Source organism: Thamnophis elegans, chromosome 1, assembly GCF_009769535.1.
Source record: "Thamnophis elegans isolate rThaEle1 chromosome 1, rThaEle1.pri, whole genome shotgun sequence".
Classification (NCBI taxonomy): domain Eukaryota; kingdom Metazoa; phylum Chordata; class Lepidosauria; order Squamata; family Colubridae; genus Thamnophis; species Thamnophis elegans.
In genome coordinates, this window is record NC_045541.1 from 171011429 (window position 1) to 171037211 (window position 25783).

At 44.9% G+C, this 25783-nt stretch overlaps 2 protein-coding genes across 3 annotated transcripts; one reads left to right on the plus strand and one right to left on the minus strand.

Annotated features, from left to right (window-relative positions):
• Positions 1-300: 300 nt before the first annotated feature.
• On the minus strand, positions 301-11347 carry PLEKHJ1 (pleckstrin homology domain containing J1). Its single transcript, XM_032210983.1, has 6 exons — positions 11194-11347; positions 8812-8879; positions 7823-7892; positions 3726-3816; positions 2758-2821; positions 301-1038 (listed from the first exon to the last, which is right to left on the minus strand). Exons 1-6 carry the CDS (start codon positions 11285-11287, stop codon positions 973-975), a joined length of 453 nt encoding a protein of 150 aa, XP_032066874.1. The 5' UTR covers positions 11288-11347; the 3' UTR covers positions 301-972.
• Positions 11348-11530: 183 nt separating this feature from the next.
• SF3A2 (splicing factor 3a subunit 2) lies at positions 11531-25452 on the plus strand. 2 transcript variants are annotated; one of them, XM_032211098.1, is made up of 9 exons: positions 11531-11704; positions 14304-14455; positions 17075-17146; positions 18360-18406; positions 19641-19750; positions 20762-20811; positions 22233-22373; positions 23992-24060; positions 25004-25452. In XM_032211098.1, the coding sequence occupies exons 2-9, from the start codon at positions 14330-14332 to the stop codon at positions 25328-25330; spliced, it is 942 nt and encodes a 313-aa protein (XP_032066989.1). In that variant the 5' UTR covers positions 11531-11704; positions 14304-14329; the 3' UTR covers positions 25331-25452. The 2 variants fall into 2 exon arrangements, with proteins under 2 accessions (XP_032066989.1, XP_032067076.1); XM_032211185.1 differs by having other exon boundaries at positions 11531-11699.
• Positions 25453-25783: the final 331 nt, after the last annotated feature.

Sequence of the window (25783 nt, forward strand, 5' to 3'; positions counted from 1 at the left end):
AATCTGTTGAATCGTTTGTTTCAGATCAGTAAATCCCGCTCTACCTATTTTGAGCACTGATTAACATTGGTTGCCATGTCCATTTGCCAGGCAACAATTCCACTTAAAACACTTCACATCTAGAATAAGTTAAAGGCTGCCTATCCATTTTGTGTCTGGGAGAAATTGCTGGCCTTGGTACCCTGTTTCCCCCAAAATAAGACCTCCCCAGATAATAAGCCCAATCAGGCTTTTGAGTGCATGCGCTAAAATAAGCCCTCCCCGAAAATGTTGCCACACAGCAGCAGCCATGAAGTGACCACGCTCACCGCCTCCTGCACCTCAAAAATAATAAGATCTCCCCCAAAATAAGGCCAAGCGCTTATTTGGGGGAAACACGTTAAGTTTCATGATGGATTGCAATAACTCCTGAAGAGACAGATACCGTATTAGATCTGTTCTTCCAATCTGACTCAAATGCTTAATTAGACCCAATGCAGGGAGATGGTAGGAAGACCATCTGACAAAGGTTTGGGAGGATTTGGGAGTGAACACTGCAGAGCTGGTGTACCTATTAAATTCATCTCTGCTGATGGACAACACATTCTGCCATCTGCCACTAAAACCTCACTGCCTTGCCAAAGAGGATTGGAAAGAGAATTAAAACCGAGGCCTTCCAAATCTGAAGCTCCCTTTCCCCATTTCCTTTATTTTTACAACTTGTTCTTTGTACCTGTACATAAGAGAGGCAGAACTGATTCAATTAACCCACAAAACTGATCCTCCTTATCAATAATCTTCATTGTAGCTGTGGCTATCGGTAGTCGCAAAACCGAGATCACAAAGGAGCAGAAGAAATACAGCGTGTGTGGACAGTGTTTTTTTTTAAAAAAAGAAACATTCCCTTCCCCTCCCTTAAGTTCGTAAAAAAAATAGAGAATTAACTCTTGTCGACATTTCAGCCGTGGAGTTCCTGTGTTCACCTTACGTGGATTAAAGCTTCCGTGCCCGCAGCTGGAAACGTGCTTCCTCTGAGATGCCATATTGCTCCAAGGGGTCCTGCATCCAAGGAAGGAAGGAAGGTTGACAGTTTGTTCCATCAAGTTATTTGTGTTCTCTTCTACGCTGGTTAAAACGGCCAGCTACCTACATTCGCCTGGCCTTATGTTACACTGAGGTCATCTGTATCTCCTCCCAAGTTAGCAGATGCCTTGGCTTGGTGTTGAACAGCATGACACGTTGCCTTTTGCTCTGGTTCCTCATCGGAGAATTGTAACTCAAGACTTTAAGCATTAGATGCTTCTAAGATTTCAGCTTGATTGATCCCCTGTCTTTTGAAATCATGTTATTCCCGAGTTAAGTATCCTATTTCCACAAAAATAAGACCTCCCTGGATAATAAGCCCAATCTGGCTTTTGAGTGCATGCCAGTAATGGGATTCAGCCAGTTTGCACCTATCCAGGAGAACCGGTGGTTAACTTTCTAAGCAGTTGGGAGAATCGGTTGTTGGAAGAAATCTCATTTTGTTCTTTTCCACTTTACAGGGCTAATCCTGTAAGGAAGGCGGGAAGGAAACATTCTGGTGTTGTTTCTAGCCTAATCCTTATTGCCCTGCTTACAGAAACTGTCTCTCCGGTTAACCCTTATGACATTGTAACAACAAATGCGACACGCCCATCAACGTGAATGATGTTGAGCTGGCCATGCCCACCCAGTCACATGACCACCGGGCCACGCCTACCCAGCTGGTTATTAGGGCAGAGAACCGGTTGTTAAATTATTTGAATCCCACCACTGGTGGATGCGCTAAAATAAGCCCTTCCAGAAAATATTTAGATGCAAGCGCAGCCAGTCCTCGCCATTTCCTCTGGTTGCTTGCCGCGCAAACAGCACGAGGTGAGAAGGCGAGGCCGGAGGGGGAGAAAGGGAGTGGGGAACGTGCCCCATGCACCCCACACGCCCTTACCTAACGGCAGCGCCCACAACCCTACCCACCACGTCCCTTCTGTCACGCTAATGGCGACTGCAAAAAGCGGCAGGCCCCGGAGACGTGCCTCACCTTACCAACCGCCATTTACTCCTGCAGCTGAGTGGTACTTTGACTGAAAAGCATCCAGCTGACGAGCGGCTGTGTTGCGCTGCCACTTAAAAACATTTCACATCTAGATTAATTCAAGGACTGCCTATCCATTTTGTGTCTGGGAGACACACAATGCTGTCTGCCACAGCAGCAGCCCGGAGGTGACCATGCTCGCTGCTTTCTGCACCTCAGAAATAATAAGACCTCCCCCAAAATAAGGCCAAGCGCTTATTTCGGGGGTCAAAAGCAAATAAGACCCTGTCTTATTTTTGGGGAAACACGGTATACAATTGTATCTATAACTCACATGAGAAGAGGAGCAGAAAGCTATTCACGTCTTCCCTGCCGGCCTTCAATCGCTGTCTTCTAGCTAGTAAATGTTCTGAAATGCCTTCAGAAATGAAGCTGTCCTATTGGCCAGTTCAAGCAGCCTCACAAACTTATTTCAAGCCACAGTCATGACTTTATCCTTGCAACGGAGATAAGCCAATTTTATTAGCTAAGCCATGATTGGCTGGGTTCCACACACCAGCACCCAGTTCTGCACTGTGATTTACAAATATTCACACAACAGACCCAACGTTAAAATAATCCATAGTGGAACTTGGTGGCAAGTGTGTGAATCTGGTTGGTGTCTACATCTCCAAGGCCTGTAAATAATCTGAGCAAAGAATTGTCAGTTGTGGCCACTGGCTTACCTTCCCTGTCATCTTCTGGATCTCGTTCCGATAAAAGATCAAGCTGCTTCTCATGAATTCGTAACTGTAGATCAAAAGAGAACAGGAGAACTGAAAGAACTGGCCCAAAGTTTGTTTGGATGCAACGGATGGGATATAGATCGACCATTTCGCTCTCTGATGGTCACTTAAGAAAGAAACGCCACCCAGCAGAGATGAGCCTATTTTCTCCCTTGTTTTTCCAAAGCAGCCCCAATGTAGGCAGCAAATGTTTTTAAGGCAACATAGTTTATTTACCGCATTTTTCAGAGTATAAGACGCACCAAGATTTTGAAGAGGCAATTTTTTTTTAAAAGTTTCTGCACTCTGTAGACCTCCCAAAAACGGCCCGTTTTTTGCAAAAACGGGCCAGTTTTTTTTTTTTTAAAAGGGCATGAATAGTCTTTAGGAGGCTTGTAGAGTGCTCCTGCGGGGGTGGGGGGTCCCAAAAGCAAGCAAAAAATGGGCTGTTTTTCACAAAAACGGGCCCATTTTTCGTCAAAAAAGGGCATGAATAGCCTTTAGGAGGCTTATAGAGTGCTCCTGGGAGCTGGGGGGGGGGGCAAAATTGAGCAAAAAATGGCACGTTTTTCGGTCATTTCTGCCCTCCCCAGCCCCCAGGAGCTCTCTGGAAGGCTCCTAGAAGCTATGCATGGCCATTTTGGTGAAGGGGGCGGGATTTCGGAAGGCCAAAAATGCTGTATTTAGTGTATAAGACGCACCCAGATTTTCACCCTTTTTTGAGGGAAAAAGGTGCGTCTTATACTCTGAAAAATGCGGTAGTTCCTATTAATAAATCTATTGCAGGTGCCAAATAAAAATTAAAGTAAATCAGATAATATTGTCCCTGCCTTCAGGCTTGCCTTGAATTGGTACTCTCTCCAAATAGATAGATAGATACAGACAGACAAATAAGATTTATCAACCTTCAGGTGACGAGATTAGCTCACCTGGCCTTGCGAAGGACGTCAATCCATTCCTGGCATTGTTCTTCTGTATCACATTCAAAGTAGTATTTCCTCTCTGGCTCTTCATGGAAGCCTACAAAAACAAGCCCACAAAACGACAGTCATCTTGGCTGCTTCTGTTGCTTCAACTCAACTTTCTCAGAACAGGGCAAATATGTTACGAAAGGATTTCAACTGGCGGGTGTTCTGACCTAGGCTTCCCCCAAAAGTACAAAGCAGATTCCTGGTCCCGACCAAACCCCTTTTTATTAAACGAATGTGAATTCCTCTCATTCACATTCAGCAAAGGCCTGGCAAACAGTCTTTCAAAGGAATATCTATGACTACAGACCTTATCTAGCTTGGAAAGCTGCCATGTAAATGTTTCCCAAACGTAGTGCTGGGCAAGGAATGTTGAATGTTGTTGAATGTTGATTTTATTTATATGCCGCCCTTTTCCCCTGAAGGGGACTCAGGGAGGCTCACAACTCAACCAGGGAAGGGGGATACAAACAAAAAAATTAGAACAACACAAAACACTGTATAGTTAAAAAAAACACACAACAGTCATACCAATTCGAGACGGGGGCAACAGTTCTTTAGCCCCAGGCCTGTCGGAACAGCCAGGTTTTAAGGGCTTTGCGGAAGGCCTGGAGGGTGGTGAGGGTTCGAATCTCCACGGGGAGTTCGTTCCAGAGGGTCGGAGCAGCCACAGAGAAGGCTCTCCTCCGGGTAGTCGCCAGTCGACACTGGCCAGCAGATGGAATTCGGAGGAGGCCTAATCTGTGGGATCTAATCGGTCTAGTGGAGGTAATTGGCAGCAGGCGGTCTCTCAAGTACCCAGGTCCAATACCATGAAGGGCTTTATAAGTGACGACTAGCGCCTTGAAGTGTATCCGGAGACCAATAGGCAGCCAGTGCAGCTCGCAGAGGATAGGTGTTACGTGGGTGAACCGAGGTGCACCCACGATCGCTCGCGCGGCTGCATTCTGGACAAGCTGAAGTCGCCGAATACTCTTCAAGGGCTGCCCCATGTAGAGCATGTTGCAGTAGTAAAGACTGGGCACAGAGTCTCTGAGATTCACGAACAGATTTTCACCCTCCTGAAACAAAATAACGGTTTCCTGAAAAAGCCCGCTCCCATTTCACTTCTATTTCATATGGGAGGGGCCATTCACCATCCACCTGTGGCTTTACTCCCAAGCTGACCCTGATTTCTTAGCTGTTCTTTTCTTCTGGCAGCTCTGTGCATGCGCACACTGGGAACAGGCTCTAGCTGTTCCTCTGCCTTACTGCTGTCTAGCTCCGAAGGCAGCTGAGAACTGCCCAATGGCCTTGGCCCCACCTCTGCCTCCAATACAGAGCCCTCTGAGTCTTCCCTAGCCTCCAGGACTGCCCCATGCTCCTCCCCAACCTCCTCACTGTCCGACTCTGCTGCCAGCTCTGCTGGCAAGCCACAACAGTGGGGTCCAGGAAGAGCCGCTTCTCTGTTGTTGCCCCTACTTGATGAAATATCCTTTCAGAAATGGGGTTGGCCTTCATTCTCTTGGTCTCTTGGGAAAGTGTCAAGTCCTGGCTATGCCAACTTATGTACAGGGCTCGAAGAGGGGCATGCAATCCTGGGGGGTGTTACGACCCTGAAAACACTCCCATTAGCTTTTAGTTTTTTACTTATTGTATCTGTGTTTTTACTTTGGCTCCTATTTTACTGAACTTGTTGTGCATTGTGTTTTTATGTTTTTTTTTACGTTTTACACACTACAGTATCACTCTGAGAGCGAGATGGGCAATAGATCCTCCCCCCACCTAAATAACGTGGTAGTGAAAACCATTGACACGGAAGGCAGATACTGACCTGAGCAAAGGCTAATGGGCCAATTAATTAGGGGCCATGCTGATTTTCAAGCCCAGATGCAAAGAATTCTGATGTTTTCCTATCATGATCAGAAGGGACATTTTACAAGAGACTCCCACATTGCTGTTTGAATTCTTGACAGCAGAATTGTTGATTTTTCCCCAGAGTCTCTCTGTTCCCTTCCACCAAACAACTCCCAAATCAGCTCCACCTTTCCCGTGACCTTCCTTGCTATCATGTTCTCAACTCTTGGGAAAACTAGCCATTCCAATTTCATGATGTAGTTTATCTCAACCCTGCCAGGAAATTACAGCCGTCTAAGCAGGATCAAACTAAAGCTGGCTTTGTCAAGAGCTATGCAAAATGTTACCAATTTGAAGAACATCTTGAATCGTATTAACAGAATTCCATTAAAGTGTGACTTTTTTCACCACCAGAAGGAATGGAGTATATTCTGTTGCAAGAGGATCTGTAGCTCAGGGTTGAACTGTAGGGTCTTTGGTGCTCATTGAGTTTGGTTGGGGTTCCTGCCCCACAGATGTTTCATTACCCAACTAGGTAATATCATCAGTGCTAGGTGTCCTTCCCCTCACTTTTTTTTTTTTGCTGTTTTTATGCAGAGGTTCCCTGAGACTTAAACATTACTTTAAGGGTTCCCCCAGAGTAAAAATGCAATAGGAGAGTTGGAAGGGACCTTGGAGGTCTTCTAGTCCAACCCCCCACCTAGGCAGGAAACCCTATACCGTTTCAGACAAATGGCTATCCAACATCTTCTTAAAGACTTCCAGTGTTGGGGCATTCACAACTTCTGGAGGCAAGTTGTTCCACTGATTAATTGTTCTAACTGTCAGGAAATTTCTCAATGGTTCTAAGTTGCTTCTCTCCTTGATTAGTTTCCACCCATTGCTTCTTGTTATACCCTCAGGTGCCTTGGAGAATAGTTTAATTCCCTCTTCTTTGGGGCAGCCCCTGAGATATTGGAAGACTGCTATCATGTCTCCCCTAGTCCTTCTTTTCATTAAACTAGACATACCCAGTTCCTGCAACCGTTCTTCATATGTTTTAGTCTCCAGTCCTGTAATCATCTTTGTTGCTCTTCTCTGCACTCTTTCTAGAGTCTCCACATCTTTTTTACATTGTGGCAACCAAAAGATGGAGAAAGGCTCCATCTCAAGCTACAGTTATCTGCTTTTAGACTGGAATGGCCACAACTGGTCATAGACTGTTGAGATCTCGCTGAACTAGCTGTCTTCTCCAGTGGTGAGTTCCGGATCCCGTCGCAACCGGTATGCTGTGACGGGGCCAGGCATTGTAAGGCACGCGCGCTGCACATCCATGCACACACCCCTGCCCAGCGACACTCAGCTGCTTGGCGGAGGTCACACACACGCCGCAATACTGTGCACGCAATTGGCCCGTTTGCATCAAAAAGAAGTAAGGAACGTAGGCGGGCGGGTGGGCCACACGAGCCACCGTTCCAGTACGGTAGGCGCTACTCCCAGCTACCACCAGTAGTCCTGTACCGGGCCGAATTTCCGGGAACCCACCACTGGTGTTCTCCCCAAGTCCCATTCCCTGATTAGTCGCTCTCAAGACCTCTCTCTTAGCCAGCAATATGAGATTTCTCCAGCTTCAAGTAATGAAAGAGGAGAAGAAGCTGTTCTACTCCTGCCTGAAAAGGACGTGCAAGGAGCAAATCTTTTAACTCTTCCTCCCCCTCAAGTCCCATTGCTAGGAAGAGATTGGGGGTAAAATGTATAACAACTGTCTATGGAGATTCTCGATCATTATGTCATGGCTGTCCAAAAGGTGCTTTTTTTCAAAAGGCAACTGGACTTTTGTTTTTCCTTGAAGATGTTTCGCTTCTCATCCAAGAAGCTTCTTCAGTTCTGACTGAAGGGTGGAAGATGGAAGGATGTATAGTCCCCTGGCCATTAGCACCCTTTCTGAGAGTCCCTGAAACAACTTGGGAGGCTTATCTGTGCCCTCAGGATCACCTGAGTAGTGCAAACGGGTGTAAAAAAAAATAATGCAAATGGGTGTGTATAAATAACTTTATAAATAGGGAAAGCAGCTGCCAGTCAGAGCCAGCAAACCGAGACTGAATGGACCAGTGAATTGGCTCAACGTAATCAGTGACGTTGGTATGTTGTCAATGTTAAAAATGAAAGGCTGCCAATTTTCTAAGGGGGAGAAATTTTCTCCTGACACAAACATCTCAACAACTCTTTCTTAAAGCACTTACTGATGGAAAAGACGTTTTTTCCTTCTTCTTTGCTGATCTTGCAGTGTTCCAACAATAAAGCACCAATGGGCTGAGGAGAGATAGGGGTGGGGAGAGAAAGAATCAGATCCACTTTTCAATGAAGATGGAAGTGTTATAGGTGGTCCTTGACTTACAACTACAATGGACCCCAGAATTTTTGTCATCAGTCATTATTGGTTGTAAGTCGAGGCACCAAGTGACTGGACTCAATTTTACAACTCTTTTTATGATGGCTGTAAGTGGAAAGTAACTCACAGTGGACATTAAGGGAACCCGCATGGTGGTTAAGCAAACTATACCGTGTTAAGTGAATCCACAATATTTCATGGGCTTTTATAGCAATAGCACTTACACGTACCATATTTTTCAGAGTATAAGACGCACCTTTCCCCCCTAAAAGAACATCAAAATGTTGGTGCGTCTTATACACCAAATACAGCCATTTCTGGCCTCTCAAAGGCCTGCCTCCACATCCCATTTTTGTGAAAAATGGGTGGAAAACAGGCTATTTTTTGCAAAAATTGGGGCATTTTTGCCTTCCCCCACCCCCCAGAAGCACTCTGCAGGCTTCAGCAGGGCTGGGGGGGAGGGAAAATTTTTGCCTCCCCCCAGCCCTGCTGAAGCCTGCAATGTGCTGATGGGGGCCAGGGAGGACAAAACAATTTTTTGGGGCCTAGGTTGAACTTAAAAATACATCCCAACTCTTACTTTTATTACAGGAGTGGGCAACCTTATTGTTCCAGATATATTGGATGTTCTGATTTTTACACGTCTCAGAAAGCAGAGCCAATAATTCAATTATAGCTGAAGGGCCACAGATTCCTGCATCCTGGTTGACGGCCAAATACCAGGAAAAAAATTTTTTTGGTGATCACCCAATTACTGCAAGATGCACTAACCCCTTAGACCTAGGTGCAATTAAAGTGCAATTCATATCACGTTTTAACACCGTTGCTAACTACTGTTACCTCAGTCTCGTCTGTTCGGAAATAAAAGAGGAAATTGACCACTAATTTCACCAGGCGTTTCTTCAAGGCTGCAAAGTGAAAAGGGACACAACAAACCATTTTTTAATTTTATTTACTCATTTATTCGATTTCTATGGCTGCCCAACACAGCCAAGTGACTCTGGGCAGCCACAGTTTGACAGCTGGGTTGTCAGCAGGAAGCCTGTAAGCAGCCCCTGAGTTTGGAATAGCATAACTCAGCATCTGCTACACCCCAGCAGGTCCACACTGTGCACCTGAGACCAGTTATAATCAAAGGATGCTCAAACCTTTCCTACCAGCATAGGTAGCACATTAACACCTTTAAACTACTGTTAGCTTCAGTATATGACACGATACCTCTTTGTCTCCCTACCTGTGTCACTTCATGGCAAAGAGTGGTTAGAATAAAAAGCTTTTTACCCTCAAAAGTTGCCCTAAGAATATTTAGCCCCCCCTAATGAAATCAGTACCACTCGATATTATAATAAATGGGCCCATTCTGTCCTGTAGATTCAGAATGCCTGAGAACAGTTTTTCCCTGCCCTTTAATAATTCTCTTTCTGGAGACTCGCATTAAGAAAATTAAATCTGGAGGGGTCAAAAAAGGGCATTAAAATCCTTAAAATCAAATATGTGTTATCCTACTGGGGGTGAGGAATTACAATCCAACATAACTGGAAGGGTTATCATAAGATCTAGAAAGGGATTATCGTATTGGTAAACCATGCAAGTGGTGCTAAAAGGAGTCTAGTTATTAATCCCTGATGCAATAATGCTGTATCTATGCATAGCAATAGCAGTTAGACTTATATACCGCTTCATAGGGCTTTCAGCCCTCTCTAAGCGGTTTACAGAGTCAGCATATTGCCCCCAACAACAATCCAGGTCCTCATTTTACCCACCTCGGAAGGATGGAAGGCTGAGTCAACCTTGAGCCGGTGAGATTTGAACAGCCGAACTGCAGAACTGCAGTCAGCTGAAGTAGCCTGCAGTGCTGCACCCTAACCACTGCGCCACCTCGGCTCTTCATGCATATGAATAAGCAAAATAGCCAAACTGTTCACTTAAACAGAATAGCTTTAGTATTCACAGTGGCACAGCAAGTTACCAATTATCACGTACAGTACTGACATTATCCAATAAGCCAACAGTGAAGTTAATTCTCCCAAGTGCAGCACCTTCTGAAATCAGGGCAGCCAAAGTACCCCAGAGACCTGACCTAAAACAAACCTCAGAATTGACAGCCGCATTATGATGGGAAGAATCTCCAAAGTCACCGCCCCTCCCTCAAGAACTGAGCAAGCTAAGGGGCTAGGAAGTAGGAGATGGAAATACCAAGGAAAGGTATGGAGCAGAGCACCCTGCTTTGGCAGATAGGCCTTCCGAATACGGAAGCCTCTGAACTAGAGGTTTGTGCATCTGTATCTATAATATAAAAAAATATATAAAAATGCAGCCATATTAAGGAAGATTTTAATATGTTTGGTTTAAGAAAGTAATTTTAAACGAACTCCATTAGAAGTTGGTTGTCAGTCGGTTGTAGCAAAAACTAGCACCTTAAAGGTGAACTATAGGTAATCCGCAACTTACGACAGTTCATTTAGTGACCGTTCGAAGTTACAACGGCACTGAAAAAGGTGACTTGTGACCATTTTTCACTTATGACCATGGCAGCATCCCCATGGTCATGCGATTTACATGCAGAGGCTTGACAGCTAAACTCCCATTTATGACGGTTGCGGTGTCCCAGACTCCTGTGATCCCCTTTTGCGATCTTCTGACAAGTAAAGTCCGGGGGGACGACGACGACGACAGATTCACTTAGCAACATGTGCTACTATTTAAAAAAATGCAGTGATTCACTTAACAAATGCGGGGAGAAAAGTCGTAAAATGGGGCAAAATTCCAACTGTCACATATTGTACCAATTAACACATTTCTCACTTAGCAACACACATTTTGGTCTCAGTTGCGGCCCTAAGTTGAGGACTACCTGTGTTTTACTATAAATTTATTAGTTTCAGGGACCAGGAGGCACTAGGCAGAAAGCAAATACAAAATAAATATACAAAGCGTAAACATGAAATCGGTAAATGAATCAGAGTCATGGTGAAAATGAAAAAGATATTATGGAAGACATAAACTGCATAGAAGCTGGAACCGAGGACTAGTAACCAGAGGGCTGATAAAAGCCCACTCAAGGGTCTAGTCCTCAGGGATGGCAGTCATGCCAGAGGCCCTTGGACGTCTCGCTTCCTTTTTTCCCAGCGCCCTCAGATGACGCAATTAGCCTCCCCCGGTCTCGTGTCGTCACATCCCCCCTCCCTTTCCCACCGTGACGTCACTGCCCCTTCTCCTTACCGCTTCCTTTCTTGGGGGCGCGCATGAGAACCTCCGCCGCCTTTTCGGCCGGTTTTCGGGAGAGCAACAGCAGCTCCCGCTCGTTGTACCGCATCGCTTCCACCGCAGCCCCGCCCCCCCGGCCTCTCGGATCGATGGCCTCTTCCCTCTTACTTCCGCCATGGCTTTCTCACGACCCGGACTTGCCCTTACGTAACACTTCCGGGTCCGATTCCCACCGCCCTCCCGGCAAAGTGGCCTCTTTCTCTCTGATCCTCTTCTATTCCTAGAGTAGACGCCTGGGAAGTTTCCCCCCCTCTTCTTCGCCCCTCCTCTTGATATACTTCCGGGAGAATATCCTATCGCCGACGGTGATCTAACCCGGAAGTGGAAGCTCCTGAAGCGCTTTTGGCCTAGTAGTAAATTCTAGCGGTAACACGGCGACGCGGTAAAGGCGGCCTTGGTCGCTCGGGGGATTCGGTGCCCCTCGGCGGCTGAGGAAGCGAGAGGGAGTCGAAACGGCACGGGTGAGGTAAGAGGGAGAGAGAACGCCAGCCTTGAGAGAAGGGCAGAGCTCCGAGGCCATGATGGGGGAAATTAAACCTGGGGGGGAGAGACATGCGGGAGGACGGTATAACTTAAGTGGTGGTGAGACTGGAGGGGAAGCAGCAGGACTGATGGGAGGAGAAAACAGGCCTCCAAACTTAATGGGGCTCAGCCGATCGTGGGAATGGGGGCAATAGAGGAAATGCCCTGCTTTGGAGGAAGGAAGACCTGCATTCCCTTGTATAAGCTTGAACAGGTAGTCCTCGACTTATAACACTTTATTTAGTGACCATTCAAAGTTACAACGGCACTGAAAAAGGTGACTTGCGACCAGTTTTCACACTTAACAACCATTGCATTATCCCTGTGGTCACGTGATCAAGATTCAGCTGCTTGGCAACTGACTCCTATTTATATAACGGTTTTTGTATCCCTGGGTTCTATGATTGGGACCTTCTCACAAGCAAAGTCAATGGGGAAGCCAGATTCACTTAACCGTGTTACTAAACAACTTCAGTGATTCTCTTAACAACTCAGTGATTCACTTAACTCGGGCAAGAAGTGTGGTAAAATGGAGCAAAACTCACTTAACAAATGTCTTGCTTGTCCCAAAGGTGCTTTTTTTTTCAAGAGGCAACTGAACTTTCTGGTTTATTTGTTTTTTAGGTTATTTCACTTCTCATCCATGAAGATTCTTCAGCTCTGACTGGATGTTGGGGAATGGAAGGATTTATACTCCTTGTATAAAGAAAACATCCTGCAGAAAGCACAGCTCCAACTCCTCAATGAAAGAATCAAGGAGTATAAGTCCTTCCATTCCCCACCATCCAGTCAGAGCTGAAAAAGCTTCTTGGATGGGAAGCGAAACATCTCCAAAGAAAAGAAAAACCAGAAAGTCCAGTTGCCTCTTGGGGAAAAAAGGATCTTTGGGACAAGGACAACCATGACCTGGATGACTGAGAACCTCCATAGACAAATGTCTTCCTGAGCCACTGAAACTTTTGACTCAGTTATGGTCATAAATTGAAGATTATCTGTGATGATCGAAAAGGTATAATGAATGACAGTTAACAGGGTGGAGGAGCTGGAAACACTGGAGCTAGAGTGGAAAGGAGCATTATTGCATTGCAGGAGAAAGAGGCAGGGTGATTGTAGATGGAGCGGAGACTACGGTTTTGGTTCGTAAAAAGTTGGAGAAAGATTTTCTGTCTTCCTGCATGGAAGAATGTGGAGAATTAGCCAAGGGAGAATGAAAGCTTAGCCTGGAAGGATTAATTAAGGCAAGAATGGGCACTGAAGTAAAGGAGAACGGTGTACAACCTCTACGGCAGCACCAACCAGAAGAGAAGGTCACCCTTTTCATCTTAGAAACAGATTGTAGTCACAAATGAAAGTGAATATTCATGTCCCAGGATAATGCTTGCAGGTTCCAACTTGGTCAGTCATCAGGACCAGGGGTTTTGTCTTTTGAACTCGTGCTGGAGCCCATCTTCAGACAAAATCTCTGGTCCCAGTGACCAAACCAGGATGAACCCTGCAACAGGTTGTAGTGTGTGAATTTGGAGTTTGTTTCCCTACAGACTATTGAAGTTGGCTAGTGCAGCATTTTTCTTTTGTGCTCTTAATTCTGAATATAATGGTTATTAATTGGATTATTCATTATATATGGATTCATTCTAGTCACCCACACCAAAAGGCTTGCCTTCTCACTTATGTTAAAGCTCCTCACATGTCATGTTGACGTCCTAGTGAAAGATCATTGTTTTTGTTTCAGGGCGACTACCTTCCACTCTATTAGGAAACCTTGTCATTAAAATTCTTTTTTGGTTTTTATGGTTTCTGCCTTTCAGTTTGGCTAAATAGAGTTTTTTTTTTTATAACAATTGAGATGAGTGACACAATGGCTCAGCGGTAAGGTGCGGGTCTTGTTTGCTAGAAACTCAACACCCCAGGTTCGAGACCCAAGTGTCACGCAACAAGGTGATTTCTCATTTTTGCCCCAGTTCTTGCCAACCTAGCAATTTGAAACCATGCAAATGCGAGTAGATAAATAGGTACCACTTTGGTGGGAAGGTATCAGTGCTCCATGATGTCATGCTGGCCACATGACTGGACAGCACTGGCTCAGTGGCCTTGAAATGGAGATGTGCGCCACCCCCTAAAGTCAACTACAACTAGCAGAGTAAAATCTGCAGGGATTCCTTTTTATAACAATTGAGATACAATACTTACTGTCACGTGATTTTTTGCCACTTTTAATTATTGTGCAGATTTTCCAGTTTTTTCAGGATATATTAAGACCAAGACCATTTTGGTAGCATCCGAGTCTATTGCAGGGGTGTCAAACTTGCATCCTTACGATGGCGTCATGTGAAGTATTGCAGCTTTCCCCCCTCCCCCTTCGCTAAACCAGGTGTGGTGTGGCCAGCGCGTGACGCATCCGGCCCGCGGGCCACAAGTTTGACAGCCCTGCTCTAGAGTGACTTTGGGTAGATCACAGTGTAAAACACAATATAGATAGTCCTTTGCTTACTGCCACTCAAGTACACCAACTTAATTTTCTCCTCTCTTTCTCCGATTCCCAGCATTTTGAAGCACAAAGACTTCAGTCATGGATTTTCAGCACCGTCCAGGTGGAAAAACAGGGAGTGGAGGCGTTGCCTCAGCCTCAGAAAGCAACAGGGACCGCAGAGAGAGGCTGAGGCAACTAGCCTTGGAAACAATAGATATCAATAAGGTGAGCTTCTACTTTTTTGTTGTGTGGTAAATAGGAAATATAACATTATAATGAAATAAAGGTCTGATGAATCTATTGCTCCATAGCCACCATCATTCAACTGTTAAGGTGTTACATTCAGACTAAGAACACCAGGTGCAGGTCCATCCTCTGCCACAATGTCTTTTGCCGTATACTCTCAATCTCGCCAGCTGTTTGCAAGGATCAAATTAAGGGGGAAAATTGTAATGCATGGCAAAAGACACTCCTGGAGGAAAAGCAGTATATACACTTAATAAAGAATGGCTTGATTGAGACAGAACACATATTTTTCAACAACCTATCTCTAGCTTAATCTTCAAATTTGAGAAATGGCATTTACTATATTTTTCAGAGTATAAGACGCACTTTTCTCCCCCTAAAAGAGAGTGAAAATTTGGATGTGTCTTATACACCGAATGTAGTCCCGCCCACCCGCCGGCCCCTATCCTTTGGCCTCTGCCTCCTTGCAGCAAACAGCATGTTTCAGCTTCAGCACAGCCTGATTAGCACAAGCAGCTGATTGTCAGTTGGATTGGCCTCCCGACCATCAGCTGTTTCAGGCTGTAGGGATTGCCATAGCCCAGTGATAGCTAACCTTTTTTGGATTGCGTGCCAAAAACAGGGGAAGCATAGGGGGAGGGGTCGTGTGCAGGCGTGCCCACACCCATAATGCTATGCGCGCGACCCCAGCGCCATGTGCACATAACCAGGATTTCCCCCTCCCCCCCGGGTTTGTTGCACTTTTTTCACCCTCCCCAGGCTTGAGAGGTTTTCTAGGAGCCTGGGTAGGGTAAAAACAGCTCCCTCCCCCCAGAGGCCCTCTAGAGGTTTCAGGGGCTTCCCTGAAGCCTCCGGAGGGTGGAAAACAGGTCCTATGGGCAAACCGGAAGTTCAGGAACGGACTTCCGGTTTGCTTGTAGGGCTGGTTTTCGCCTTCAGGAGGCTTCCTTGAAGGCTCCGGAGGGCAAAAACCGACCGTATGGCCAAACCAGAAGTCACTTCCGGTTTGCCAGTAGGGCTGTTTTTCGCTCTCTGGAGGCTTCAAGGAAGCCTCTGGAGGGCGAAAAACGTCCTTAAAAGAAGGCCAAAGTCAGCTGGCCAGCACACGCATGGACGCTGGAGCTGACAAAGCAACGCCTCACATGCTCTAACAAATGCCTCTGCATGCCACCTGTTCGCCATCATGGCCATAGCCTATTGCCGCCTCCAGGTGCCCCATTTTCAACCTCTGCATCCCTTTTTTGGCCTCTGTACGTCCCGTTTTCGGCCTCTGTTTTCTGCCCATTCTGATCTCTGCTGCCCAAAACAGGTGGAAAATTGAGGGGGGGAGAGGCCAAAAGCGGGGTGTGCGGAGGCTGAAAATGGGGTGTGCGGAGGCTGAAAACGGGATGCAGAGGTTGAAAATGGGGCGTGCAAAGGCATAGGCTATTGCAATCCCTGCAGTCTGAAACAGCTGAGAGTCAGGAGGCCCGACAATCAGCTGCTTGTGCTACTCAGGCTGTGCTGAAACTGAAAAGGGCTGTTTGCTGCAAGGAGGCAAATTGCTGGGAGGCAGAGGCAGTTTTTTTTTTCTTGTTTTCCTCCCCAAAAGCTAGGTGTATCTTATACTTCAGAGTGTCTTATACGGTATACTTCAAACATTCAAGGCTTGCTTCTTCCATCAAAACTGCTCTGAACTACATCGATCCAAAGTATGTTTTTTGGGGACACCCAGAATTCCTCAGGAGCATCATCTTGAGGCAGCAGGCTTGGGAAGGATCTCTCTTTGATTGGTAGCTATCAATTTGGACACACAGCACTGGGCTGGTAATGAAAGTATATACTAAATTAAACATAACTGTTGGCTGTATGCCTCTCCCCATGGATATGCATCATTTTCTTTTCAAAAATACCATAATAGCAACTCGGCTGTAAAAAAAAAAAATACATGCAGGAGGAGGTCACAATTGGGGCCCAAGATTTTAATTCATTTCCAGAAATAATTCACTTCTGTAGTGATCGGTTTGGTTTTGTGCCTTTAAGTCAGCATTGATTTCTGGTAACTGACTGTATAGGTTTCTGCAATTTCCTTTGGTGGGAAATTTGGAAGTGGTTTGCCATTGTCATCTTACCAATGTTGAGAGAAAATAACTGGCTCAAGGTCAACAGATTGGCTTTCTGCCCAGGGCAGGAGTAATAATTAGGGTGTCCTGTTCCTAACCTGGAACTTAACCATTACACCAAACTGTCTGTCTGTCTGTCTGTCTGTCTGTCTGTCTGTCTCTCTATCTATCTATCTATCTATCTATCTATCTATCTATCTATCTATCTATCTATCTATCTATCTATGTGTGGTATATATATATATATATACACACCACACATAGATAGATAGATAGATAGATAGATAGATAGATAGATAGATAGATAGATAGATAGATAGATAGACAGACAGACAGACAGACAGACATACATACATACATACATACATACATACATACATTTATATATATTTGTGTGTGTGTGTGTGTGTGTGAAGTCTACATCCTGGGTGTGGTACATGTGTGCTTTCTGTAACTGCCTAAACTGAGACTTAACTCTTATTTTTGTTCTCAACAGGATCCCTATTTTATGAAAAACCACTTGGGGTCTTATGAATGCAAACTTTGTCTAACGCTGCACAACAATGAGGTGAGGACTTATTTTTGCAAATGCACTTTGTCCGCTAAGGAATGTTGTGACATAGCAATATGTTATTATAAATGCCCCAAGCTCAGCTCAAGTATTTCTGGAAGAATTGAATTGTGTTGCAATCTTTCTGACCTTCTAAAACCTGCTGTTTGGTTTAATTATTGATATTGTTTTATTTGGCTTTGCTAATTCTTTTATTATTTTTATTTATTTGTATCCCACCTTTACTATTTTTTCAAACAACCTGAGATGGCAAAAATATCCCACATATCATCGTCCTCCTATTTTCTCCATAACAACCATCCTGTGAAGTGGGCTGAGCTGAGAGTGGGTGACAGGCTCAATGTTACCCAGCTGGCTCATGGCCAAGGCAGGATTTGAATTAACAGTCTCCCACTTTCTAGTCTGGTGTGTTAACCACTAAACCACGCTGGATGTCGTTATCCTTGCATCCTTGTATTTTTAATAACCTTGATTAGTTGTTTAATTTACATTTTAACTGTTACGGCTCCATTTGTTGATTGTTTTGCAAAATGTTTTGAATCATGCTTTGTTTTGATGGTGCATAACAAATAAATGATATGGATATGAAGCAGCTTCCTCCAAATCTGTTTAAATCCTGTTCCTCAAAACCACAGGAACTAGACTATTAGTCTGTGTTCCCACAATTGGCTATAACAGGTCGGGAACCTTATTGTTTACAGATGGTTTAGCAGGTGGGAACCCAGCAAATGCTCTCAGCTCAGTGTGAGAACCAGACCATCATATTAACCCATACTATAGTTTGTTTTTGCAATGCAGGTGATGTCTACAGGAATTATGTTTTGTTAACTCATTTCGAGCATATTGTATCGAGTCAGCTTCTCTTTACCTATAGAAAAGCTTTAGCCGAATAGCCGAATATTTCCTTTCCATATAAAAGATTTACAACATCTGGCATCTCCAGCATCTCCAGACACTCATCTAAAACTCTGAAAACTGCTGCCAACAAAGAACATTTTCAGCAGTCTGAATAAATAGCCCATTTACTGTAATTGAAACCTTTAAAAAAAAAAACACGTTTGGCCCCTTGACAGTGCAGAGTTGAAGCTGAGCTGGAGATTTGAGGCCGCTTGACTTTGCTGATTCCCTCCCAGCTCTGTCTATCCTTGGGGCAGTCAGGCTTGGCCCAGAATTTAACTAATGTCCCCCACCCTTTCTTCTTATCCCACAGGGAAGCTACTTGGCACACACCCAGGGGAAAAAACATCAGACCAACTTGTAAGTTGCTACTCGTAAGCACCTCTTTTCTTTCTTTTATCAAAACCTCTCCCTCCTGTTCCTCTATCCTTGCATAGGCCAAAAACCTATATGCTCTGTAAGAGCAAAGAGCATCTTGGGAATCAGCTAAAAATCAGCTAGTCACAAAGACACAATTGTCTTTCTGCAGCCTTGGGCCAGTCTGGGATGTAGCGTTTTTCATGACATCCGTCAGCCTTCCTCCACCTGATAAGAAACTGTCTCAGGAGTACCCTTGAGGGCTTTGGCTGACAGTGTGTCTGATTTTCTCAAGATTGGGTGTCACTAGGCGTATGTGGGTGCATCGTCTGAAGGCTCCAGCTGAAGGCCAGTTTCACAGTTAAAGCTTTACATGAAAGTTTATTTGATCTAGTAAGTATAGTTAAAAGCAATTTGGACAGTTTTGTTTATATGGAGGGAGAACCAAGCCAGAGCACTTGTTGCTTCTTGTTATTCTGCAGTTGTTCTAAGCAGTCTCGGATATTTCAACACTTGGAGACCTACCTATTTCATGTAGGTCTCCAAGTGTTGCTAATAAAGTGATGAGACCAATATAAATTGACTTTACATGACCATTTGGGTTTATACTAGACTACCGGTGGCTACCCTCTGGTGGCTTAGTGGCTAAGACACTGAGCTTATCAATCAGAAAGGTCGGCGGTTCAGCGGTTCGAATCCCTAGCGCCGCGTAACGGAGTGAGCTCCCGTTACTTGTCCCAGCTTTTGCCAACCTAGCAGTTCAAAAGCACGTACAAATGCAAGTAAAAAAATAGGGACCATCTTTGGTGGGAAGGGAACAGCGTTCATTCTGTGCACCTTCAGCGTTTAGTCATGCCGGCCACATGACCACAGAGACATCTTTGGACAGCATTGGCTCTTTGGCTTTCAAATGGAGATGAGCACCGCCCCCTAGAGTCGGAAATGACTAGCACATATGTTCAAAGGGAACCTTTACCTTTACTTACCAGTAGTATTTTTTTTCCAAGGGGGCACAGTGGCTCAGCAGGTAAAGATGCTGAGCTTGTGAGCTGGCAAGCTGACAGAGCGGGGTTCAAGACCCGAGCGCAGCATGACTTGTGCAGGAATAATTTTAAAGACCTTATGCAGAGGTGTTAAATATTTATCGTTCCCCCAATGGTGGAGAACTCTGTAAAAGAAATCCCCTCTTCCCTTTTCTCAGTGTGGTTTGATAATTCCCCCTTCCTTTCATTTACAGAGCTCGAAGAGCTGCCAAAGAAGCCAAAGAGGCCCCAGCTCAGCCTGCACCAGAAAAGGTGAAGGTGGAAGTGAAGAAATTTGTGAAAATTGGTCGTCCAGGTTACAAAGGTAGGCGTGGCTCCAAGCGGCCTGAGAAACCGTCTCACCCTAATGGAATTAGCCTGCCCCACTCATGCCCGCAGAAGGGCCATGCTGCTGACCCCGTGAGGCAAGGAATTTTGGCTTGGGGGGTCCTTTACTACCTTGGCTCACACCCTCTGGAACATTCCCCCCACCCCACCCTCCTTGCCAAGGTCAAATCTGCTCCCACCCTTTGGACCTTCCAAAAGGCCTTTACGACATGGCTATGGCAAGTAGCCTGGGGCCCTAATTAGGAGTGTGACATGTTAGAGATGAGTAATGGCTTAGCGAACACCCTCCTCCTCCCCTCCCTCCATGCCTTGCATTTTTGGTCTCCGAACGCTCCATTTTCAGTCCCGTTCAAGGATGCGGGGATCCCCAGAGCACATTGCTGCCTGAAAACGCAACACAGGAGACCAAAAACGTGGCGTTCGGAGGCTTAAAACGTGAGGCACAGAGTCCAAAAGGCAGCCCAGAACAGCTGCTGCCTTGTCTTGGACCGGTTCCGCACAGCGTCTGCTGTACTGACAGTAGCGCCCTGCGAAGTTCAGCTGCATTTTTGACGCTGCGTTTGAGCCCCAACCAGCAAACCTGTTGCTAAACTTCCCCTCTGAGAACAGCTGATTGGTGTTGGGGGCGGGGGTATTCCGGGAAGGAACTCTATCCGCCAATCAGCTGCTTGTGCTGAATCAGGCTGATGTGCTGAAGCTCACCAGGCTGTTTGCTAAGGACACTAGCTAGATGAATACTGATGGATGGTGGTAGGCAGAGGCAGAAATTCCCCCCTCCCTTATTTTCCTCCCCAAAAACTAATGTGCACCTTATACTCCGGAGCGTCTTATACTTCGAAAAATAAGTAAGTCTACTTATATAGTAAGTCTAAGTGCTATTGCTATTGGGACATTCAATAGGAGATTTGATTCCGAGCTCTTGAAGCCCAAAGGATCCTGTCGCAAAGCCCTGCTGACCCCTCGGTCTCTCTTTAACCCTTCCTTTCAGTAACCAAGCAGAGGGACCCAGAAACAGGCCAGCAGAGCCTCCTTTTCCAGGTAAAATGCATCTAAATTTAATTTCTTTAATAAAAATTTACATGTTGGTAGTCCTCAACTTACAACCCAGTTGCTTAGCGACCAATTGAAGTGACCGGCAGATCTATCTTGGGGCTGCTTTTACAGCCATTTGCAGTGTTCCATGGCAACATGACTTGACTTTACAACGGTTTTTGCCAAAAGCTGGCATTTACTGCAGGTTTACCGTTGGTTCGTTCAACAACTGCAGCACTCAATTGCCACAAAAAAAGGTGGTAAAATCTGGCCAATCATGTGATTAACCATCGAGATTTATGATGGGCAGGCTCCATTATGGTCATAAATTGAGGAATACCTGTATATTTTTTTAAAAAATAGGTACAATAAGTGACTTTGGCCCAGTGAAAAAAAACCAATGTTTGAGATACCTGGTGCTCCCTTGAGTTTGGTTGTTCTCCTGTATGAATTTTTCTCCTGTGTGTTCTCTGTATGAATTTTATTTACTAAGACTGTATTACTATTATTATTCTCATCCTTCCTAGTACCTATCTCCTCCCACTTACTATAACCACATTGCTTGTAACTTTACAATTTATATTGTTTTATTTGTTTCCTAGTATGATTTGATTGCTTATTAATAACCTATGACTATCAAGTGTTGTCTTATGATTCTTGTCTAAAGCAGTGTTTTTCAACCTTTTTTGTGCAAAGGCACACTTTTTTCATGAAAAAAATCACAAGGCACACCACCATTAGAAAATGTTAAAAAAATTTAACTCTGTGCCTATATTGACTATATATAAAGTAATTCTCCCACGGCACACCTTACACTATGTCACGGCACACTAGTGTGCCACGGCACAGTGGTTGAAAAACACTGGTCTAAAGTATTCTATTTTATTTTTATTTTTGTACACTGAGAGCATATGCACCAAAGACAAATTCCTTGTGTGTCCAATCACACTTGGCCAATAAAGAATTCTCTTCCCTTCCATTCTATTCCATTCTATTCTAATTTTCTATTCTAATTCTATTCTATTATTCTATTCTAATTTTCTATTCTATTCTTATTCTATTCTAATTTTCTATTCTAATTCTATTCTATTCTAATTCTATTCTATTCTAATTCTATTCTATTCTAATTTTTTATTCTATTCTAATTCTATTCTGTTCTGTTCTGTTCTCTGTCATTCAGGAGAACAGCCAAGCTCAGTGAGCACCAGGAACCCCGCAGTTTAGGCCTGAGTTACGAATATTTTTTTCCTATTGATTCCCCCAACTATTGAGTATCTATTTGTGAAACTGAGCATAGAACAGTCCTGCTCTTTCTGGCCCTCCCCTTCTTTTTGTCCTCGGCTGTTATCCATATCATCAGGCAGTTGGATTTGTTGGATTTAAACGGCACTTCCAACTTCTCTTTCTTCTGGCTCTGCACCACACAGATCGATTACCCGGAGATTGCTGAAACTATCATGCCGAGGCACCGCTTTATGTCAGCCTACGAGCAGAGAATTGAGCCTCCCGACCGGCGTTGGCAGTACCTTTTGATGGCAGCAGAACCCTACGAGACCATCGCTTTCAAGGTAATGTTCTAGTCTGGCCTCTTTTGTTGAGGTTCTTGGGACATACAAAAGGGTAGATTTAGTGGTGGAAACGTAAGTGCTTCTGGGAAGGGATTTGGTTTGAGGGCTTTCGGTTTCATAAAGGAAAGAAAGGGGAATGGCATGAAGCAGAAATCTAAGATTGCTGATGTTAGTTGCAAAGTTGTGTCCAACCCATCGCGACCCCATGGACAACGCTCCTCCAGGCCTTCCTGTCTTCTACCATCCCCTGGAGTCTATTTAAGCTCATGCCGACTGCTTCGGGGACTCCATCCAGCCACCTCATTCTCTGTCGTCTCCTTCTTCTTCTGCCCTCAATCTTTCCCAGCATTAGGCTCTTCTCCAGTGAGTCCTTCCTTCTCATTAGGTGACCAAAGTATTGGAGTTTCCTCTTCAGGATCTGGCCTTCTAAAGAGCAATCAGGGTTGATCTCCTCTAGGACTAACTGGTTGGATCACCTTGCAGTCCAAGGGACTCGCAGGAGTCTTCTCCAGCACCAGAGTTCAAAGGCCTCCATTCTTTGGCGCTCAGCCTTTCTTATGGTCCAACCTTCACAGCCATCCATTGCAACTGGGGAAACCATAGCCTTGACTATACGCACTTTTGTTGTCAGGGTGATGTCTCTGCTTTTTAGTATGCTGTCTAGATTTGCCATAGCTTTCCTCCCCAGGAGGTGTTTTAATTTCTTGACTGCAGTCCCCATCTGCGGTGATCTTGGAGCCCAGGAAAATAAAATCTGTCACTACCTCCATTTCTTCTCCATCTATTTGCCAGGAATTGAGAGGGCCAGGTGCCCTGATCTCCGTCAACTTTTGCACTCTCCTTCTTCACCCGCGTCAAGAGGCTCTTTAGTTCCTCTTCACTTTCTGCCATTGGAGTGGTATCATCTGCATATCTGAGGCTGTTGATATTTCTCCTGGCAAATCTTAATTCCAACTTTTGATTCATCTAGCCCTGCCTTTTTCTAAGATTAGGGTTTCTATTAAACTTTGCATTGAAAATAAAATCTAGTTGTTCTAGAATTTCCGTTTGTGTTGAACGATTTGTATCGTGAGATCAAATCCTGAAAGCTGAATTTGATTCTCAAGCATCCCTGTAGTTGGTTGACTGTCCTTTCTCAAGGAGACATTTCCTGATTATTTGATGGATTGAATGAGAGATATTATTAGTTTCTTTCAATTGATAAGTCCCGGCTATTGCTGCTGTATTGGATATAGCCAAATATTGGATGCTGCACTTGGGCTGTCAAGATTGATAGTTTGCAGCACATGAGTTATCCGATACAAAATGTGGTGGGTGTAGCGTAGTGGTGAAACACTTGTTTCCCTCTCGGAAGGTTGAGAGTTCAATACTAGATAGCGGCAGATGTTTCTCTCTGCTTGCTTTTCCTCCTTTCAATTGATGCAAAGATCAAAGCATCTTCGACTCTTTTATCTTGGCCTTGATAGGGAAAAAGAGGGTGTTTTTTTTCTCCCCCTCCCCTTCTGTTATTTTCACTTTGAACAAACTGGCTGCCTTCTTTCATAAGTTGCTGAAACCCAGCCTTTGATGTCCTGTGATGCAACAGCTTGGCATCCCTCCTAACCTTCCTCTTTTGCAGGTGCCCAGTAGGGAGATTGACAAAGCTGAAGGCAAATTCTGGACTCACTGGAATCGAGAAACAAAACAGGTAAATGGTTTAAGAGGTTAAAAGCCGCCAGCCACCCTTGTTGAGGGGAGATGAATAATTTGAAAACTCATTTAAAAAAAAAACTTTCTTTCACTATTGAGAGGAATTGTGAGCCAAGTTCAGAAAGCTTAATCAGCATCGTTATTAGAAAAGTAAAGATCACCTTGTTGCATAACGATCTTTTTAATCCTAGATGTTGGAGGGGCAGGCTGGGTGCCTTTTGATACTCCTGTGATTCCTGTAGCATAATCCTTGGAGGCGGGTTCTTTGGAAGCTGGAGGGGACTCAGAGACAGAGTCTCTAAAAACAAAATTTATAAAACTGTAGAAATTTCTGTCTTACATCTTTTGCATAACTTGGATTCGCCCCAATCAGTTGGGATGATAGATTTGTTTCCAGCCAGCTAGGTAGGAACTCTGTGAATCAGACTGAATTGATCGGAAGAAGCTCAAGAAAGCTTCTTGAGAAAGTTTACTCCCAAGTCCTGGTTTTGAGGAATCCTTTACGAAGATCTATTGGGACGCGGTGGCTCAGTGGCTAAGAGGCTGAGCTTGTCGATCAGAAAGGTTGGCAGTTCAGCGGTTTTAATCCTGTGTAATGGAGTGAGCTTCCATTACTTGTCCCAGCTTCTGCCAACCTAGCAGTTCAAAAGCATGTCAATATGCAAGTAGAAAAACAGGAACTACCTTTGGTGGGAAGGTAACAGTGTTCTGTGCACCTTTGGCATTTAGTCATGCCGGACACATGACCATGGAGACGACTTCAGACAGCGCTGGCTCTTTGGCTTTGAAACAGAGATGAGCATTGCCCCCTAGAGTTGGGAACGACTAGCACATATGTGCGAGGGGAACCTTTATCTTTACCTTGGGAAGATCTAACTGGGTCCTTGCAGTCAAATAAAATCTAATGTTCTCTCCCCCCCCCTTTTTTTTTTCCTTTTTAGTTCTTCCTTCAATTCCATTTCAAGATGGAGAAGCCACCTGCTCCTCAAAGTATCCCACCTCCAGCTACCGTGAAGCGGCCTCCCCCACCCCCTCTCATGAATGGCCTGCCCCCCCGGCCACCACTCCCGGAATCTCTCCCACCCCCTCCTCCTGGGGGTATGGCTCTGCCTCCCATGCCTCCACCGACGGGACCCTTGCCCCCAGGTCCACCCCAGATGCCCCCAGCCCCTGGCGTTCCTCCTCCTGCTCCAATGCCCCCGATGCTGAGACCCCCTCTCCCTACGGAAGGACCAGGGAACATTCCTCCACCACCACCCACCAGTTGAAAAGTCCTTTCTTTGGGGACTCTTCCTGTCTTTCCCTGGCACCGTTTTTTAAAAGGCACCAGTTGATCTTGTCTCGTTTCTTTCCTTGTGTACTTTTTAAATACATCAGTGACTTCAGTTCAGAATGTTGTGGCTTCATTTAAAAAAATAACCATCTTCATTGCTCCCATTCTTCTAATGGAGAAGAAATGATTACCGTATTTTTCAGACTATAAGACGCACCTTAGTTTTTGGGAGAAAATCCCCCCCCCCCCCAAAAAAAAATTCTGCCTACCAGGTATTCATTTTTATTCCCATAACACCAGAAAAGCAAGTAAACAGAATAGTATAATAAAATGACACCTTTTTCCACTTTTTTTCTTTCTCCACGGGAAACTCTTAATAAGCTTAACTAGATGCCTGGGCATTCAGCCAAAAACACTTCACACCTAGTAAAAATATAAAACTGAATCA

Excerpts from the sequence above, each read along its gene's own strand:
- SF3A2 (XM_032211098.1), top strand. The coding sequence starts at position 14,330 with ATGGATTTTCAGCACCGTCCAGGTGGAAAAACAGGGAGTGGAGGCGTT. Across the intron at positions 18,407-19,640 it reads AAAAAACATCAGACCAACTT|AGCTCGAAGAGCTGCCAAAG; the intron begins GTAAGTTGCTAC and ends TTTCATTTACAG. Across the intron at positions 24,061-25,003 it reads GGAATCGAGAAACAAAACAG|TTCTTCCTTCAATTCCATTT; the intron begins GTAAATGGTTTA and ends TTTCCTTTTTAG.
- PLEKHJ1 (XM_032210983.1), bottom strand. The coding sequence starts at position 11,287 with ATGCGGTACAACGAGCGGGAGCTGCTGTTGCTCTCCCGAAAACCGGCC. Across the intron at positions 7,893-8,811 it reads TCCGAACAGACGAGACTGAG|CCCATTGGTGCTTTATTGTT; the intron begins GTAACAGTAGTT and ends ATCTCTCCTCAG. Across the intron at positions 2,822-3,725 it reads GACGTCCTTCGCAAGGCCAG|TTACGAATTCATGAGAAGCA; the intron begins GTGAGCTAATCT and ends TTTGATCTACAG.